This window comes from Dipodomys spectabilis, unplaced genomic scaffold (assembly GCF_019054845.1).
Source record: "Dipodomys spectabilis isolate Male_0828 unplaced genomic scaffold, ASM1905484v1 ptg000423l, whole genome shotgun sequence".
NCBI lineage: Eukaryota > Metazoa > Chordata > Mammalia > Rodentia > Heteromyidae > Dipodomys > Dipodomys spectabilis.
In genome coordinates this window covers 921,116-941,473 of record NW_024871100.1, presented here as the reverse complement: position 1 = coordinate 941,473, position 20,358 = coordinate 921,116, and the positions used below count along the sequence as shown (strand labels likewise).

The 20,358-nt window shown below is 41.4% G+C and overlaps 1 protein-coding gene across 1 annotated transcript in view; it reads right to left on the bottom strand.

Moving 5' to 3' along the window:
• The window catches only part of Gpc4 (glypican 4), a 119,633-nt gene that overhangs the window by 41,692 nt on the left and 57,583 nt on the right, over positions 1–20,358 (bottom strand). The window contains exon 2 of the mRNA XM_042668237.1: positions 5,288–5,446. Coding sequence (XP_042524171.1) covers positions 5,288–5,446 — 159 coding nt within the window. The remainder of the gene's footprint in view (positions 1–5,287; positions 5,447–20,358) is intronic.

The following is a 20,358-nucleotide window of genomic DNA, read 5'->3' as shown; positions in this document are numbered from 1 at the left end:
CAAACACACCCCTCCTTCTCGTATAACTGACTTTCATCTGATTAGCATATTCATGAGACAACTGATTCATCTAAGTTAATTAGGAGATTTACTACCAAAAATACCACGACTGGCCAATAGGGGGGAGCAGCTAGCTCTGACTGTCAAGCTCTGGCTGGATGTCTCATAGCTTAAGATCATTCTAAATTAACAATGGATTTCAAAGAGAGTATACTATAGAAAAACACAGAAGCAGGGCCTTAAATTCAGAGGCACATACTTAAAGCACAGGAATCATGGGAACTTTGCAAAAGGAGATAAGAAGATGCTGAAAGAAAAACAAAATATTCTCATTTCACCTAGATTTGACATACACACACACATACACAGGATCATAAATTAAAACACACTAAATTTATATACTACACAGTCCCTTAAGCTGTAGAAGCAATAGAAAATTGAAAGTATAGAACAACAACAACAAAAAGCCTTTAGAGATCAAAGGAACTGGGAAAAAAAAGATTTGTTCCTCAAATCTGTTGGTTTGAAAAGCCCAGAGCTGGCATGAGAATCTGATCTAGGGTCAACCAAAGTGGGAGGATGGAAAACTGGACAATGGAGATCATTTCTGGTAATAGAAGGCAAGCTCTGAAAGTAAGAGTTTTATGAAGAAGGTTATGAAAACGTAATCGTTCTTGCCTTAGGAAAAAGCAGAACCTCACAAACATGATAAGCATGGATGAAATGGGACATTCTTAAGAGATGGCCACAAATGCTCTTTTAATCCTGCTTGCTCCAATTTTTTTTTTTTTTGTCAGTCATGGGGCTTGAACTCAGCCTGGGCACTGTCCCTCAGCTCTTCAGCTCAAGGCTAGCACTCTACCACTTGAGCCACAGTGCCACTTCCAGTTTTCAGGTGATTAATTGGAGATAAGAGTCATGGACTTTCCTGCCTGGGCTGGCTTTGAACTGCGATCCTCAGTTCTCAGCTTCCTGAGTAGCTAGGATTACAGGCATGAGCCACTGGTACCCAGCGACATGTTGATTTTTCTGCTGGTCCTAGGGCATGAACTCAGGGCATCACACACTTAAATTGCCTTTTTTGCTCAAGGCTGGTGGTACTCTTACTACTTAAGAAGCGCATCTCCATTTCTGGATTTTTTTTTCTTGCTTCAATGGAGATGAGAGTCCATGGATTTTCTTGCTGGAGCTAGCCTTGAATTGTGATCCTCAGATCTCAGCCTCCTGAATAGCTAGGATTATGGATGCAGCCACCAATGCTTGGCTTTAATGTTTCTGTGTGTCGTCTATTTCCTCACTGAATGTCCCTGGCTGTCCTTGTGCAACCTTGGCTGCCCTTCTCAGTTCCTCAGCCACCATCTTGCTGCTCTCTCCAACACTTCCTCCCTTCTATTTGTATCAGCCTCAAGATTTGGCTTTTATAATTATTTGGACAATTCCTTAATAAAAGAACCTACCACCGAATTTGAATTTCTGAGACTTGAGACACTCACCACTAAAGCATTATATTCCTCATCCTTGATTAGGTCTTGAAAATGTCAGCAAGGTGCTAGTAGCCTTAAAAATCAACTGATCGAGGGAGGGGATGGTAGGGGGAAAACAATGGAGGGGGTAACAATGTTCAAGAGGAAGTGTACTCATTACCTCACTCATGTAACTGTAACCCTCTGTATAGTAGCTTTACAATAAAATAAAATTAAAAAAAAAAAATCAACTGATCAACACCAAGGTGCCAGGAGCTTATGCCTATAATCCTGCCTATGTCAAGAGGCTGACAACTGAGAATCGTGACTTAAAGCCATTCTTAGGAGGAAAGTCTATGAGACTCTTGTCTCCAATGAACCACCAGAAAACCAGAAGTGGAGCTGTGGCTCAAGTGGTAGAGTACTCACCTTCAGCAAAAGAGCTCAGGTCCTGTGTTCAAACCCCACCAGCAACCAACCAAACACACAAATATTTTTTTTTAAATCTTCAAAGAATTCCAGCTGTTCGGATCTCCAAATACATTTCAGCTACTACTCCTCCACACACACTAAAAGGTTAATTGGTGCTCATTAACTTCACTGTCCATGCTGTATTTTAATTTGCAGTCAGAAAAAAACAAACTGGATGTGTACCCCACAAAATGAGAAGAATGATGGACAGGTGGGTCAGGAGGGGTGGGTGAGAATATTAAAAGAGGTAACACTGATCAAGATATATTGTATTCATAAACTGCTCTGTGCAATGGCAACTCCTTGTACAACTACTTAAGAAAAAAAAAGAAAGAAACTGGCATTTCATTGTCACTTGGTCTCCTATGTTTGGAAAGTGATAAAGCTACAGTTTAAAAAAAACAAAAAACATATGCTAACATGGATAAAATTTCTCCGTATGGCTTTCTTACAAGAAAACCCAAAAACCCCGACACATTGGGATCACAGGAGTACTGAAATAAAACCCTGGGGAACGGAAAGGGAAAAAAAAAATAGCTAAACCAGCAGGCCCTATGTGTAAGCACTCTGTTTCTACTCCACAAACTGACACATCTAATAAGAAGGATGCCTTGAGTCTTGGAAATAGCTTTATCTCTACCACATCATCCTGCTAACAGGAGAGCCATTACAAAAAGAACAAGATTTATGTTCCCTTCTGAATTCTATGATGAAGTCTCTTTGTGGCCATTTTTAAGAACCACCATCTCAAGGTTTCAAAGATGCCCATCTAATAATCTTGCTACATTTCTTCCCCAGAGTGAAAGGAAACATTTAAGTTCTTATCTTGAATGAGAAATGTTATAGAGACAAGGACATCAGTCTTGCCAGGCAGGGTAGTACATGCCTGTAATCCCAGTACTCAGAAGGCTGAGACAGAAGGATCACAAGTTCTAAGCCAGCCTGGGATACATAGCAAGGTCCAGGCCTGCGTTATAGAAATCAAACTATAAGGGTGGGGTGAGGGAAAAGAGGAGAAAAAGAAAATACTCTTTTCAACAGTAATAATGAGTTGGGAAGCAGAGGCAGTAACAATGATTTTGTCAACAAAATTCAGTTTCCTGTGGTGTCAGTATAGTGCTAAATAGTCTAACAGGTATAACATGAATATTAAAGTAATAATGACGATGTATAGAGATACTGACTTTCTCACACTTGTTAAGAGAAAAGGAGACAGAATTAAGAACAAATAGGCTAAGGGTGTAGCTCAGTGGTAGAGAATGGATGGAGTAGTATGTGCAGGGGCCTTGGTTTGAATCTGTGCCATTACAAAAAAGCTAAACAGGTATATATACACAGTTTGAAAAATCAGGCAAGACCAATTGTCCATAGTAAAATACTCAGACAGTATTTTAGTTCAAATTCATTATATATTAAAAATGCTAAGCTAGGCACCGTTGGCTCATGCCTATAATCCTAGCTACTCAGGAGGCTCAGATCTGAGGATGCTGGTTTGAAGCCAGCCTGGGCAGGAAAGCCCCTGAGACTCTTATCTCCAATGAACCACCAGAAAACCAGAAGTGGCACTGTGGCTCCAAGTGGTAGAGCACTAGCTTTGAGCAAAAAAGATCAGGGACAGCACCTAGGCCCTGAGTTCAAGCCCAGTGACTGACTAAACCCCCCCCCCCCAAAAAATAAATAAAACCTGTTGTAGTCTAGCCTGGAAAACTCCGTAACACTTTTTTAAATGACTGATAAGTTTTAAATAACAAATCTCAAAAGGAACACTTGAAATGCAACCTGTTGTAATAGCTGAGTTGTGCCTTATCAGCTATGCCAAATCTAATTTAAGTCTTAACTTCTCACCATGGTAACCGGCCCTTTGCAGAAATACTCAAAGACATTTCACATCTAGAAAATTTGCCTGGTACTTCTTCACTACACATAATGTCAAGAAAAGCATGCTTCAAAGGTACTATGTAATTAGAATGGCCTTTTAAAACAGGCACAAAGGAAATCATTCTGATGGAAATCAAATCTACCCACAGCCATCTTCATAGTGAGTGACAAACACCACAGGGGGGAAAATGCTGAGGTGTTTGGACCTCAGTGTGTGTGTGTGTGTGTGTGTGTGTGTGTGTGTGTGTGTGTGTGTGTGTGTGTGTGTGTGTGTGTGTGTGTGTGCGCGCGCGCACGTGCGTGCGTGCGCACACGTGCCCCAATCCTAGGGCTTGAACTCAGGGCCTGGGTGCTGTCCCTAAGTATTTTTGCTCAAGGCTAGTGCTCTACCACTTGAGCCACAGTGCCACTTCTGGTTTTCTGGTGATCCACTGGAGGTAAGAGTCTCATGGGTTTTTCTGACCAGGCTAGCTTTGAACTATAATCCTCAGATCACAGCCTCCTAAGTAGGTAAGATTACTCTTATGAGTTACCAGTACCCAGCCTCCTGCTCTTTTTTTTTTTTTTTAAAGTCTGTTATCTGTAACGCGGCTTGACCTTGGCTATTTCTTTTTCCTTTTCTTTTCTTTTTGCTTTTTGGTTGGTCGTGGGGCTTGAAGTCAGGGTCTGGGTGCTGTCTCTAAGTTTTTGTGCTTATGGTTAGCACTCTACTGCTTCGAGCCATAGCACCACTTACGGTTTTCTATGGATGAGTTGGAGACAAGAGTCTCACAGACTTTCCTGGCCTGGCTGGCTTTGACCCATGATCCTCAGATCTCAGCCTACTGAATAGCTAGAATTACAGGCGTGAGCCACTACACCAGGTTTGGTTATATCTTGACTATGACATAAGGGGTACCGGGGAGAGGCCATGTCTAACAGGATGAATTTGAATGGAGTCCACTGTGGCTTTTCCATGGTGGAGATTAGACCAAGGCCCAGTTCAGAAGGAGGCTGGGGTGGAAGCCTGCTTACTAATGATGGCAGGCGCGGCACCACTGGTTCGCCGGGTCTGCAAAGCCGTTCCACAACTGAGCTTTTTCAGCCTGCGTTCTGTAGAGCTGTGAGGAATTCTAGTTGTCTTTCAGAATCCAGTTGGAAATTGAATCTGAAGTCCAGCATGTACAGAATCTCTCCATTTTTTTTTATAATAAGGCAGCTTTCAGATGCTTGCTTTTTATTAGGAAGTTTTAGGTGTCTCCTACCCTCCCCCTCATGACTTGCATTAACAATATTATGTTACATCCACCAAGGGGTGCAGGTAAACACACAAAGAGAGAACAGAGGAGCTTGGGCTGTGCCTTTTTTGCTTGAGTTTGTTTATGGGGCCCAAGTGGGCTTCAGACTGCAATCCTCCTACCTCTGCCACCTGAGTAGCTGGCCTTATGGGTGTGTGCCACCACACTTAGCTCTGAAATATGACTTGAATCACATACCATCAAACTTCTTGTACCGGGAAGCAAAGATAGCCTGCAAATGGTTGCACTGCTCACTGACCACACTTTTGAAATCATCTTTACTTTGCAGGCTGTACTTCTCCTCCATCTCTTGAGAGCAACAGGTATAGCCCTGGGGACAGATCTTCAGATGATCACCTGGGGAGATAAAAAGTAGGACTGTCAATCTCTATCAAGTGCAAAAGGGAAGGGTTTGACTAGTGTGCACACACTCTGCTTCATTTCAGTAAGGGTACAGACACCCCATGTGTCCAACAATGTTTTATAGCCCAGACTGGCTTTGAACCACGATCCTCAGATCTCAGCCTCTCGAATAGCTGGGATGACAAGTGTGAGCCACCAGTGCCCAGACCAAATACTTTTTAAAAGATTGTCATGGGCTAAAAAAAGGCTCATGATCATCTAGATTGTTCTCCCTGATCCTGCAAAGATGCTGAGATGATCTGCACTGAATATGCAAGGCAAAAATCATTCATGACTTCGTTCATCTAGTCTTTACAAGGTTCACAAATATCAAAAAGGTCTTATTTCACGTGATCAAAATAGGTTTCTAAGGTCAAAGGTAAAGCCCATGTTTTCTCCCCTCCCCCCTCCCCAGTGTGCATAGGAAGCTACATGCAAGTACACATGCGCATTTCTCCTTCCACCCCCCCCCCCTCCACACACACAGCGGACTTGGAGACCAGAAAATATCAAGAAAACAGTGAAGAATCATTTTCTCCATTGAATAAAGGCATTAGACGCTGTGAGGTTTAAAAGTTACCCACAGGAATTTTACACTGAGCATACACCCTTCAAAAGTGGGTAGGAGCCTTCAACAGTTTTACTGCTATCCTGCTGAAAGGAATCAGGGCCGTTTACCCTGGCACAAGTACAAGGCCCAGCATGGCTGCGCCCATCCACCGCATAAGTCAGCCACCGAGGCCTTCAGTCCCATCTCAGGCAGACCTGCTTATAAGAGTACATCTTTGTTTTGGCAATACCTAATAAAAAAATTTTAAAGAAAAAAAAAAAGCCGAGTACACTTTCATCTTGGGGAAAAGCTCTTTCCAGGAAGACTTAAGTACAGTGATGAAAGGTTTGCCCGGGGTGAAGGAAGAACACAGGGGTGATCCTTGGCTCATGTTTCGGTTGGCAATGCCATCTTCTCCATGGAACATTCTCTCATTTCAAGCATCCTACACCTTGGGCCACATAGTCTTGCACACATCCCTTCTTCTGTCTGCATTTATAAATAGCCTTCCTTGAAAATGTAATTTGATCGTTTTTTTTTTCCCTTTCGCCAAAAGCCCTGAGACACATGCAAGCCTTAAGACAAGCTTCTGAATGAAATCCCAAGACGTACTTAAGACTAACTGGGGATTCGATGCCACCATCAATCCATGTTGATGAGAAGTACAAGGAGGAAAAGAGGCACTGACTTGATTCGAACTTCCCATGACAACTGGGTTCTAGTAAGAATCTCTGAGAACTTGAGTTGTTTCTTTTTTCTTTTCACTTGAATATTTCAGGGCTGGGGGTGGGGTGAGGCTCAATGGTAGAACACGGGATGCCCTGGTTTACCATCTTCAGCACCGCAAAGAGGAACATCTTAAAGAAACGAAGAACTTGAGACTATTTCTACTTTAATCACCCTAATGGTTTCTTTTGAAAACCAAGGAATACATATTATTTGAAAGGCATTCTCCTTTATGTGTTTTATATTGCTTCTAAAATGCAGTGTGTGAAGGAAAAATGCCTTTTTTTTCTTTTTTTGTTCTTTCTAGGGACCACCTCCCTTTTTTTTTTTTTTTTTAAAGCCTAGTGATCTTCTCCACTGCTGATTTATGAGAGAGGCCTGGGCTTTTCCTTTGGGCTGAGTTGAACTCAAGGAGAACACAATGGATTTGAGACAGGTCGGTAGGCACTGTGTGGTAGCACTTTTTGAATGCACATCCTTCATTTATTAAGAATTATTATTATGCCAGGAGCTGGGAATGTGGCTTATTGGTAGAGTGCTTGCCTAGCATGCATGAAGCCCTGGGTTCAATTCCCCAGTACCACATAAACAGAAAAAGCCAGAAGTATCCCTGTGGCTCAAGTGATAGAGTGCTAGTCTTGAGCAAAAGAAGCTCAGGGACAGTGTCCAGGCCCTGAGTTCAAGCCCCAGGACTAGCAGCAATAATAATAATAATAATAAAAGAATTATTATGCCAGGCACCAGTGGCTCAAACCTATAATTCTAGTTACTCATGAAGCTGAAATCTGAAGGCCCAAGGTTCAAACCCAGCCAAGACAAGAAAGTCCCTGAGACTGTTATCTCCCAATTAACTACCAAAAAAAAAGGAAGTGGCACTGTGGCTCAAGTGGTATAGTATTAACCTTGAACACAAAAGCTCAGGGACAAGCTCAGGGACAAGGCTGGGAATGTGGCTTAGTGGTAGAGTGTGAGTGCTTGCCTAGCATTCACAAAGCCGTGAGTTCAATTCCTCAGTACCATACACAGAAAAAGCTGAAAGTGATGGGTGGTTCAAGTGGTAGAGTGAACAAAAAGCTCAGGGACAGAACTTAGGCCCTAAGTTTGAGCCCCAGAACCAGCATGCATGCACGCGCGCGCGCACGCGCGCACACACACACACACACACACACACACACACACACACACACACACACACACAGGAATTATTGGCTCACGCCTATAATCCCAGCTAGTCAGGTGGCTGAGATCTGAAGATGACTTTGAATCCAGCTTGGGCAGTCAAGTCCACCAAAACAAACAAACAAACAAAAACAAACAAACAAAAAAATCCTGGAAATATTCCTGTGGTTCAAATGGTAGACTGCCAGCCTTGGGGATAGAGGGTGGGGGTTCGAAAGGACAACATCCAGGAACCGAGTGCAACTTTCTATTCTCCCCCACAAAAAATATTCTTGGACAGGTCTCAGGATTCCAGCCACAGACTATTGACAATGGCAGTTCACCAGTGAATTGAGCAGCTACATAGACAATAGTTAGGATGTACAATTCTCTTTTATTCCCTGCAACCATGAGCGTGAACACACACACTTTCCTGTCTGTATCTCTTCTAGGCCCTTCAGCTCCTCTCAACGGCTTTCCATCCTCTCTTCACACTGCCAATTGTCTTTTTTAAAAAAAACTCCACTCCACCTCTTAACTGAACAGAATGTGAAACTGACAGGTTTTTATTTGTTGTACTCAATCAGAGTTCCATGTTCTTAATTTAAAAAGCAGGTAAAGTGAGGGCTTTATGCTTTTCTAAGGGGACACATAAATTAAGTTGCTTTTTATACATGGCCCTTGATTAGTTTTTTTTTTTCTTTTCTTTTCTTTTTTTGTGGGTCAGTGGCCCTCAATAGGAAAAAAGGTCTCCTAGGCCTGTCCTGGGAGATTTGGATAAGATCCAATGAAGCATGCTTTTAAAGCTTTATGGCATTTAAAACAAAACAAAACAAAAATCACTAGAAAGAACCAAACTTTTCCCCCCCCAATCACACCAGCTCTATGTAATTTCTCTTTAGTTCTTAATATCAATGCCTTAGTTTTCAAAGCTGGACAAAGCCAATCACAATAAATTACTACTCAATCCTGCCAAGTGTGTATTGGTTCTTTTTTTTCCCCTTCTCCTTTTTAGCATTTAGAAGGTGGCATTAAATATTATGAGCAATCCATTGGATCCTTTAAGACTGGGGTGAACAATCTGTAAAATGTGGGTCCTTCAGTCTATCTCTCCTTTGCTTCTATCACCAGACACCAGGCTCTGATGTCTTAGGACACAATGAGCTACAAGTAGCATTCGTGTATTTCAGGTGCCCAATACTCACCTTGCCATGGATTATTTATAACAGTGACTACTTTGTCAAGTCAGCCTTCAGCTCATTGATGACTATTTTCAACTATATTTTGCAAACAGTTTCTATATAGTACTCTCAATTTCCTTTTCAAATCCAACTAAATGCCATCTTCTCCCACCCCCCAAAATTAGTTCTCTCCAATCCTTCCATTTTTTCAAAGGTAGGATGACGGAGTTCTAGAGAAATCGTTCATAGATTCCACTAAGGTGTTAAGCTCCTCACCTCCCACCTCCTTGCAAAAATAACCAGGAAAATCTCTAGGGATTACTCCCCCTCCTCTATCTGAAATGGAGGAAATGGCAGCCAGAAATCATTTTAAGACACTGGCAGAGAACACAGGCTTGCCTGTACCAGTGTGATCTGGAAGGCAGACAGGCAATGTGCCCAGACTGATTTTTTTTTTTAACCAATAAAGCAAGCAACCAAACACCTTCGGGAAATACAAGTGATATAAATTGGGTCTAAAAGGAAGGGAAGGGAAGGGGCTGCATTGGAAATATTGAAGAACAAACTGGAAATACTGTGAATTGCAAACCTAAGAGACTAATGATTTTATATCTCTAGTGCTTCACTTGGGTTATAAAGAAAACAGCCTCTAAGTTCTGGGTGATCTGAATAGGATGTGGGAATAGGGAGGAAAGACATGCCAAGTAGATGAGTGGCATGCATGGTAGCCAAGGACACATTTAATGTGTCATCACAAGTAAAGCTAGCTAGGCACCCATGGCTCACACCTGTAATCCTAGCTACTCAGGAAGCTGAGATCTAAGGATCACGGCTCAAAGCCAGCCCTGCAAAGAATGTCCATGAGACTCTTATCTCCAATTAACCCAGAAAACTGGAAGTGGAGCTGTGGCACTTGGGCCCTGAGTTCAAGTCCCAGGACCAACACACACATGCATGGCACATGTGGGTGTGCACACATGCACACACAAGCAAAAACAAAAGAATGATAAAAGAGTGTGCTGTCCTAAATGGGATTTTAGACAATAATGATATTAAGGAAAAATCTAAGAAAACCACAAAACAATGTGTCTGCATATGTTTTCAGCAGCCCTATTGCTAATAGCAAAATTTCTGTTACCATGGAATTATTCAACAAAATGTGGTTCATCTGTGTAGGGCAATATTACTCAGTCCTAAGAAGGAATTACATTTTGATGCATGTGACATAGTGGCTGAATTTCAAAACACTGGTAACTAAAACGAGCCAATCACAAAATTTCATATTGCATGATTCTATTTATGTGAAAAGCCAATAGTAGTATAACTACATAAAAGTAGAATAAGCAATTGCCCAAGTTTTAATTTGGGGGGGATGATTAATGGCTAAGAGGTATAGGGTTTATTTGCACAGGGATCTAAAATTGATTTTGGATATGGAGGCACAACAGAGAACATATACAAAAAATTTGTACACTAGAAATGGGTGAAGTATTTGTTCTATAAATTATCTCTCAAACTGTTCACAAAAGAAAAACCAAATGCAATCAAACTAAAGTATGAATTTTGGTCAATAATCATACATGAAGGCCAGGTGTGATGGTATCTACCTGTAACTAAAATTCTTTTGTTAATGTTTTGTAGGAGGCGGTAATCCCTGGCCTATGGGATATACAAAGTTCTCAAAAACTTTGGTAATGAGCCAGGTACTGGTGGCTCACGCCTATAATCTTTGCTACTCAGGAGGCTAAGATCTGAGGATCATGGCTCAAAGCCAGCAGGGTCAGGAAAGTCCATGAGACTCTTATCTCCAATGAACCACTAGAAAACCAGAAGTGGCGCAGTGGCTCCAAGTGGTAGAGCACTAGCCTTGAGCAAAAGACCTCAGGGACAGCACCCAGACCATGAGTTCAAGCTCCATGGCTGACAAAAACAAAACAAAAAAAATTAAAAAAAAAACCAACACAACTATTTGGTAATGTCAGCCCAAGGGCATCTGCCTATATTGCTAATTTTGTACGATCTACAAAATGTTATAAATATCTAAATGGTCCTTGGCTGAAAATAGGTTCCCCATCCCTGCTAGACCAAAGAAAGGGAAATGTTTTAGTTTCATAACAAGTAAAAAGTAGAAAAAAAAGGTAGAACTGGAAGCCCACGTCTCTTGCCCGTAATCCTAGCTACTCAGGAGGCTGAGGATCACAGTCCAAAGCCAGCCTGGGCAAGAGACTCTTATCTCCAATGAAGTATGAAAAAGAGCCAGAAGAGGAGCTGTGGCTCAACTGATAAAGAACAACAACCGAAAAACAAAGCAAAACAAAACAAAAGAGCTCAAGGACAACACCCAGGCCCTGAGTTCAAGCCTCAGGACCAATACAAAAACTTCAATACAATAAAGGACATACACACACACATACTTAAGAAGAGTAAAAACATGTGGTTGGGGGGTGGGTTTTCACTATGCTTATAAAAAATATAAATACTTGATGTAATTCTAATATTGGAAAGTTACATTAAGCCATTACTTGCTAGGGCAATTTTCCTAATCCCTCAATTGCTACTTTATCCTTTTTCTAATTTTTATTTATTGTGAAAGTAAAACAATTCCCTTGCTGTTAGTCTAAAGCATTACCAAAATAGTTTCATTTCCTTTCTTAGGTCTTAATGCATGTAGCTACAAAGCAAGCTAAAATGGAGGTTTCTATAGGACCCTCAGCCACTCAAAGCTACCTATGAACACCATGAAGAACAAACAATGCACTGCTTCATGGGAGCAGAGAAAGAAAATCTCTAAAGGTTTTTTTTTAATAATCCTAGGAGCTGGAGGTGGGACAATATATACATTAATCCATCCATCTCCCTTCCAAAAGAAAAAAAAAAAGTAAAATGACTGAACATAATGTGCTATGCACATCGAAAGCCTGAAATCATTTGACCTAAACCTTAATAATAAAGCACATAAATTACAGTCATTATGCAGATGTATGATTTGAGATCACCTACCAATCAGTAGGAGAAACACAGCTAGTTAGCATTTTGCAGAACCTTGCCAAAATATAGCTATAAGAGGACTTCAGGCTGCCAATTATTTTTAGGTTCACTAATCTTACAAGGTATGAGCAGAAAGCCAATCAGAAATACATACATTTCAAACTCATTTTTATTACATTTTTTTTCAAAGCATAACTTTGTGTAAGTGTAGTTGGAAGAGTTTAGAGGGGTTCCTTGGAAAGTCTTACAGTGGTGGAAGATTGTTTCAGGGTGCTTACAACAATGATTTATTTCCACTGCTCCAGATAGAAATCAAGCACGGCTTCTCCGTGCTTCTTAAAATCATAAGTGAGCCCACTGCTGGTTGTTCACGCTTGTAATCCAAGCTACTCTGGAGGATCGTGGAAAGTCCTTGAGCCTCTTATCTCCAATGAACCACCAGAACACCAGAAGTGGAGCTGTGGCTCTTAAGTGGTAGCGTGCTAGTCTTGAGCAAAAGAGCTCGGGGACAGGGCCCAGGCCTTGAATTCAAGCCCCACAACCAGGGGGGAGATAAGTGAATTAAAAACTTAACTGAATTTCAGAACATTTTAGGTCCCTATTTTAACTGTACCAAAAACTGGCTAAAAGTGAGGTCCACCAAATGCTAAATGCTAAACCAAATGCTAAGCCAAAAGCAAACAGTAAAGGGCCTGAATTGCACATGCACAATCTCATTGACTGTAAACTGAGGATTTCATTGTTGGTAATCCCACGTTACCATCCCCGTCTGGGCATCTATTCTGCACACTTGCAATCTCTACCCCCAAGACTGGACAGGAATCATAATAGTAGAGATGATACAAATGCTCCAGAAGCTATTGCCAAAGTCAGTATTCATAAAAGGCTCTTGGCACTCTACTGTACTGGGGATGGGGGCAGGGGCACGTGGGAGGGGTGTCCTTATGGAATGGGTTGGAGCAGGCAATGATTGGTGGCATCCATTTTGAATTTCACTCAAATATGACTTTCTTGTTCTCACTGGGCTCGTCTTTTTAACAGAATGCCTGTGGATGAACAAATGATCCCAAATTCCTTTATGGGGTTCACAACCATTCAAGTGGATCTGAAGGAGCCACAGGTCAATGTCAAGCCCCTGAAGAGGGAGGAAAAACCAAATACAAAGGTGCCTATGAAATGAAGATGTGTACAGTTCTCCTCAGTCTTCCTTGTTAGTTGTTTTCATCTTCCCTCTGCACTACTCCATCCCTGATGTTTTTCTTTTTATATTATCTATTCAACTACATATAGAAAGCAACCTAGCAAGAAAACACCAACGGCTACCACCGGACTATTGGTGCCTATTCACATACGTGGGCCTGGGGCCACCAAGTCATGAGCTATTTTTCTTTTATAGACGAAGGCCTTGGCAGGATCATTTCTTTTCTTTGTTTTTTGGCAGTACTGGGATTTTGAACTCAGGGCCTCAAGCTTGCTAAATAGGTTCTCTAGGACTTGACCCACATCTCTAGCTCCCTTCCCTTCCTTTTCTTTGTTGGCCGGACAGTTAATTTTCAGGTAAGGATTTCCATCCTTCTGTCTGGCATGGTGAGTAGTCTCAGAACACAATCCTCCAACCAGCAGCCTCGTCCCTCCCTTTTACTCCTAGCCTCCCACAGTGGAGATCACAAAGCAAGGCTGCCAAGGCCAGTTGGGAGACAGAGAAGGGAGTTGCATAACTTTTTGCCCTAGTTGGCCAGGAATCACGATGCTCTTGCTTAGCTGGGATTACAAGTGGAAGCCACAACACAGAATGGCAGGGCCAATTCTAAAACAGCCACTAAGACCAGACTCACAGAGTCAAAATGGATTCCCATGGTGGAGGGCTACCAGCATCTGGCCCTTTCTTGGCAATTTGGTGACTGTCTTCTGTGCCATTGTGGATGGCACAGAGAAAGAGAAAGAAGATATCCACTGGACACCATAAGATGCTTCTTTCCTTCTTCCAGCCTCAGGAGGCGAATCTCCAACATAAGTGGGTTTCCTTGTTACTTCCAAATAATCTTTAAGGAACCCCACTCTTAGCCTTGCACTCCCGCTTGGCTTTTTCCCTTTAAGCCTGCTTCCCCAACCCCCCAGGTTCATTGGAGATAATAGTCTCACAGATTTTCTTGTCTGGGCTGGCTTCAAATCATGATCCTCCTATCTTAGCCTCTTGAATAGCTAAGATCACAGGTACCAGCCACCCCATAACTTTTAAGTCACAGGCTCACTCATAATGCAATTCATGTGGTTGAACAACTGATCTCAAACAAGTTCAATTACTCCTGCTTGCCACCTCCCAAACTGTGGCCTATTCTTCTGGCCTTTCAACTAATCTAGAATGAGCAACCATCTTGGAAGGGGAGCAAGAGAAAAGAATGGGCTAAGGGAGAGAAATGGAAAGTGGCCAGTAGTAGGAAGATCACTTGCTCAGGGGGATGGGTACCAGGGCCTCAGGTACCAGGGCCTCAGGTACCAGGGCCTCAGTTACCATGGCAACTCCATCCTTACAAGAGGGATGGAGCCTGCAGATGGCACACAGCATTACTACCACAATTACTGACTATAATTATCATGAAGAGTCTTTGATGTGATAGCAAAAATTATTAAAATGGCCCTTCTTACAGAAAAAGAGCAATAAATACAGCTTCATTTGGAAAACTCAAGGATCCAATTTTGTACCAGGACCTTTGCCAGAATAGTAATAATAATAATAATAATAAGTCACTTTAATGTACTTGCTTTTGGCTGTTTTCCTTGAAGATGTTTTACCCTATGTAAAGATGAATAATGGCATATAGTTCAAGATTGATTTTGAGAGTACACTTAAACTGACTTCAAAGGAAAATAAAAAATAAAGTAACCTCCTGCAGACACAAACATGTTTACACAACAGGCTTCTAGTTTTTCCTGACCCCATAGTAACCAACAAGGGGCAATTTTTAAAAAGTGCTTCCAGCACATGAACAAATGACAACTGAATTAAATGGCGGTCTTGTGGGCAGTTCAGTGCTTATCTGTCTGAACTAGAAAATAGTGTAGTATATCTTTAAAAATACCAGTAATGCAGATGCTGGTGGTTCATCTCTGTAATCCTAGCTACTCAGGACGCTGACATCTGAGGATCATGGTTCAAAGCTAGCCTAGGCCGAAAGTTGTATGAGGCGCTTATCACCAATTAACCACCAAAACCCTGTAAGTGGAGCGGTGACTCAAGTGGTAGAGCATCAGCTTTGAGCACAAAAGCTCAGAGACAGCACACAGGCTGAGTTCAGACCCAGGGCTATCACCAAAAAAAAAAGGAAGTACAAGTATAAAAGAACAGAATAGCTTACTTGATTTGCTGTAAGGATTATAAACTATGCGGAGCTATTTTTTATCTACCTAATTTTACCTTTTAATCTGAGTCAAAAGAGCATAATTAAATCAGGTACTGGTGCCTGAGGCCTATAAACCGCCTACTCAGGAGACTGAGATCTGAAGATCATAGTTCAAAGCTAGCTGAGGCTCCAATTAATCACCAAAAAGCTGGAAGTGAAGCTGTGGCTCAGGTGGCAGAGCACTAGTCTTGAGCTGAAAAGCTAAGCTTGCACAAGGCCTTGAATTCAAGCATCAGTCCAGGCATATACAGGCATAGGCACACACACACACACACACACACACACACACACACACACACACACACACACACACACACACACACACACACACACACACACACACACACACACAAGAATGAGGATGACGTATGGGTAAAAAAAGAACATCTTATAAAATGGCACTATTTCATTAGTATGAGAAGAGCTTTCATAATTTTATAATTTCTCACTGCAAATACATCCTGTCAGGGACGATTAGAACATGAGCCTATGTTTTAAGACAATATCACATGGGTGTGAGCATGTAGCTCAGTGTGCTTATCATGCGCAAAGCCCTGGGTTTAGTCCCCAGGACCAAAAACTAAGTATAATCACAACAAACTTTGCTTAATGGTTAAATCTCTTCTAATATCCTGCCACATTTGTAGCCTTAGGATAGCATATAGAACCCAAACTTTCATCTTACCAGTGAATAGCAACAAAGGAAAAGTCAGATTATGTATGGACCAATAGCCTGAATTCATTAACATCACCAAGAACCCTCAATCTGAGGAGTCTACAGACAAGCCAGGAGCTGGTGACTCACACCTGTAATTCTAGCTACTTGGGAGGCTATGGTCTGAGGTTCCAGCTAGCCTGGGCAGAAAAGTCCTTGTGAGACTCATCTCCAATTAACCACCAGAAAACGGGAAGTGGTGCTGTGGCCCAAAGTGGTTATAGCACTAGTCTTGAACAAAAAGAGCTCAGGGACAGCATCCAGGCTCTAAGTTCAAACCCCACAACTGACAAAAAGAAAGCAAGCTATAAACTCAAAAAGAATGAAAGAAAAAGAAAAAACAGAAAAGCTTGTCTGGAACATAATTTGCTACCTAAGTACACAGGGCATGCATATTAAAATAAGGTTGGTAATGAGCCATTTATTGCATGCTTTCAGTTCTATGCCTTTAAGCCAAGGAGGGGCCAAGTTGTAGGGAAAATATAGAGGCTTAAGTGTGGCTTTGTTCTGCTTACCAGATGTGACTTTGGACCAAGTCTCTTGTCTTCACTGAAACGACTTTATCTTGTGTAAAAGGGAAACAAGAATAGAGTTGTTGGAACTATTAAATGTATATAGAACTCCAGTCAATAGCACCTGTAAGCTGGGGGTATAGCTCAGTGGTAGACCATTTACCTAGCATGTAAGAGGCTCTGGGTTCAACACCAACCCCAAAGTAATGGCTAATATCATGAATATTCACGTCAGAGGGTACTTTACTCAAAAGGCATACATATCCTTTCTTTCAGGATTCTGCTATATTTAGCCAATGGAAGTAGTGTGAGTTTTCATTGCCACTAATATTACCATCCCTATTATTGTTACTAGTCTTAGGAAAGCATTCATTTCTGACCATTACAGACAAAATGGCAACGTAGCTTTCTCTAAAACAAAATGGTCCCTTGATGAAGGTGATCGTCTGTCAATATTGTTCTAGGATTACAGCCTAGAGAATCGTTAGTTTTTCAACAGCTGTTAGGCACTTTGAAATGATGTGACAGACAAAATAGTAAAGGTTGACTCTTGGGGACCTGCCATTCGTTTAGGTCAAACAGATGCAATTATTAGTCATTTCACATAGACTTAATATTTTTGTGCCTAAACAACTGCCTTGCCCTGCCAAAGATTGGTGTCTTCCTAGTAGCCAATCCTTGTGGTGAAAGAACATTCTGGCTTGTGAAATAAAGGCAGATGACTGTGAAAGCTAAGACTTGTTTAAGGATAAATGTATGTCAACTACAAACTTAAAAAAAAAAAAAAATCTACGGTGAGATGAAGGCAGTTTTGTCCCCAGCACAACAAAGGAAGGGAGAACAAAGATGGTGATGACAGCTCCCTCTAAGCCCTGATTTTTTTTGATGTTGCTGATGGGAGTCTATTGACCCCCAGAGTGTCTGTCAGTTTATCACCCCTTCAACCTCCTAATACTTTATATCTCAACTAGCTCTGTCAAATGAGGTAGGGCTATTTACACTGATACCTAGATTTTTCCCTTCGGGATTCTCAACATTGATTTGTTTGTGTGTGTGTGTGTGTGTGTGTGTGTGTGTGTGTGTGTGTGTGTGTGTGTGTGTATGTGTGTGTGTAGTGCACGCATGCCTGCCAGCCCTAGGGTCTGAACTCAGGGCTTGAGTACTTTCCCTGAGCTTTTTTTTGTACTCAAGGCTAGTACTCTACTACTTTGAGCCACAGTGCCATTTCTAGTTTTCTGGTGGTTCATTAGAGACAAGTCTCATGGACTTTCCTGCCGGGGTTGGCTCTGAATTGTGATCCCCAGATCTCAGATTCAAGATGTGAATGAGAGAAAAATTAATATCTCCAGCATAGTGCCTATGTGCCAAGACATGCAGGTAAATTTAGAGGGAAGCCAAGTGATTTTCCAAAAAGTACTTCTAGACTCTGATAGACGGAGAGACTAGCAGGAAAGATGAAGAAACAGTACCCCAGGCACATAGCTACATAGAATTTAGAGCACCAAGGAAACATGAAATAAATATGTTTGCCAATAGTGATCACACCACAGGTAAACTCAACAACATGATATGAGATGAAATGTCCAAAAGTTATTACATGGGTTTTCCTGTATGACATTATTAAAAAAACAAACAAACAAAAACAAACAGGGTGTTATGGAAGAGATAGGCTCAGAAAGTAAAGAACACTCAATATGACTGGAAGCATGGCTGATGCCTATAATCCTAGCTGCTCAGGAGGCTGAGATCTGAGGACCATTTTTTTAAGCCAACTTAAGCAAAAAAGACTCATTTCCAATTAAACACCCAAAAAGCCAGAAAGTAGTGATATGGCTCACATGATAAGTACCAGCCTTGAACAAAATAAAAGCCAAGCGAGAGGGTTTGAGTGAAAGGCCCCCAAAATAAATAAAAATAAAAAATAAACTCAGGTTCAGAGTGGAATATTATTTCTTTTAACCAAGCACATGAGGAGGCTTTGAATGGCACCTTCTGTCACCTATGATCTAATAAAGTTACTCAATAAACAATCCCAGAAGTATAGTACTAGCTCATGCTTATGCAATGAATGCTTTAGGCTTGGGATCATGCAATAAGCAAGGGAAATCTTGGCCTACCTTCTTCCCCAAGGAGGAAAAAAAGAGAGAAAAAGGAGGGGGGGCAGGGGAAGGGGACATTCAATCTGAAATTTGCTGTAGAAGATTGTAGAAACCCTCTGGGCTGTAGTCTTAATTTTGCACACAAACACTCTAGTTGCCTATTTCACCAAATGCTGCTTGCTGGCTGATTTCTAGACAGTCAGTTCTGCCCAAGGAACCAAAAGTGAACCCAAATCAATGACAGCAGAATTGACAACTGAAAAGGCAGAAGGGACAGTGGGGAAAGCAGTCTAGGGCCATGTTGCTCAGGGGCTAATAGTTCTTCACCCTTCCAAGAGCCCTAAGGCCATGGTGACATAGAGCACCATACCAAATGATTTTCCTAATGATGGTTTGAATCCTTCAGTTGAATAAGTCAGAGGAACGAATGGTTGAGAAATCTTTTCACTGAAATGTTTAATAGTCTGTAAAGACAGTATAGTATGTGTAAAAGGGTAATTTTTTCTGGAAAAAAATCCTCTACTCAAATTATTTTCTTTTCTAATGGAGCACGGTAACTAAGACTTTCTTTTTTCCTTTTTTTTCCCTTTTTTTTGGCAGCTTGAACTCAGGGCCTGGGTGCTGTCCCTGAGCTTTTCTGCTGAAGGTTAGCTCTCTACCACTTGAGCCACAGCTCTACTTTCAGCTTTTTGGTAGTTAATTGGCAATAAGAATCTCACAGATTGCTTTGGCTTTGAACCGTGATCTGCAGATCTCAGCCTCCTGAGTAGTTAGGATTACAGATGTGAGGCACTGGTATCCAACAAGACATTATTTTTAAAGGCACAAACAAGGACAACTATTGCATAAAACTAAAAATCCAAGAGGTACAGAAAAATTCTAGATATACTTAAGAGCTAAACCTATGAGATTTTTTTAAGGGAAATTGTTCATTTGGTATGCATTTAGAAAATGTTCCAAAAGGGAACATTCATTTCCCTATCACTTGAGTATGGCATCCTTGCTAGAGACTAATTCAGAGGGACTGACTTGTGAAGGAAGGCTGCAATACCTTTCAAAGGCCATCACACAACTCAGATGGCTCATATTACTAGAAATATTAATACTGGAAGATTTAGAAGAGTTAAATGAAGAGTTCAGTGAAGATTTAGATGAGTTAAATGTATTAAAATACTGCCAGTCACTGGCAGCTCTGGCCTGTATTATCCTAGCTATTCAGGAGGTTGAGATTTGAGAATCCCATTTGGAGGCCAGACCATGAAATCCCACAGGTCTCCAGTTAACCAGAAAAAAAAAGAAAGCCAAAAGTAGAGGCATGCTTGGAGTAGTAGAACAACAGCCTTGAGCAAAATAGACAAGGGAGAATGTGAAGTGAGTTTAAGTCCCATGTTGGAGATGGATGAATGAGTAATGAATGAAAGTTTATTTCTTGGAATAGGTTCATTTACTTCTTCAAACACCATTTCTTAACTGGACAGAAGGGAGATACTATTAAACTACACATCACCCCGCTAAATCCATTTCTCTGAAGATGGCT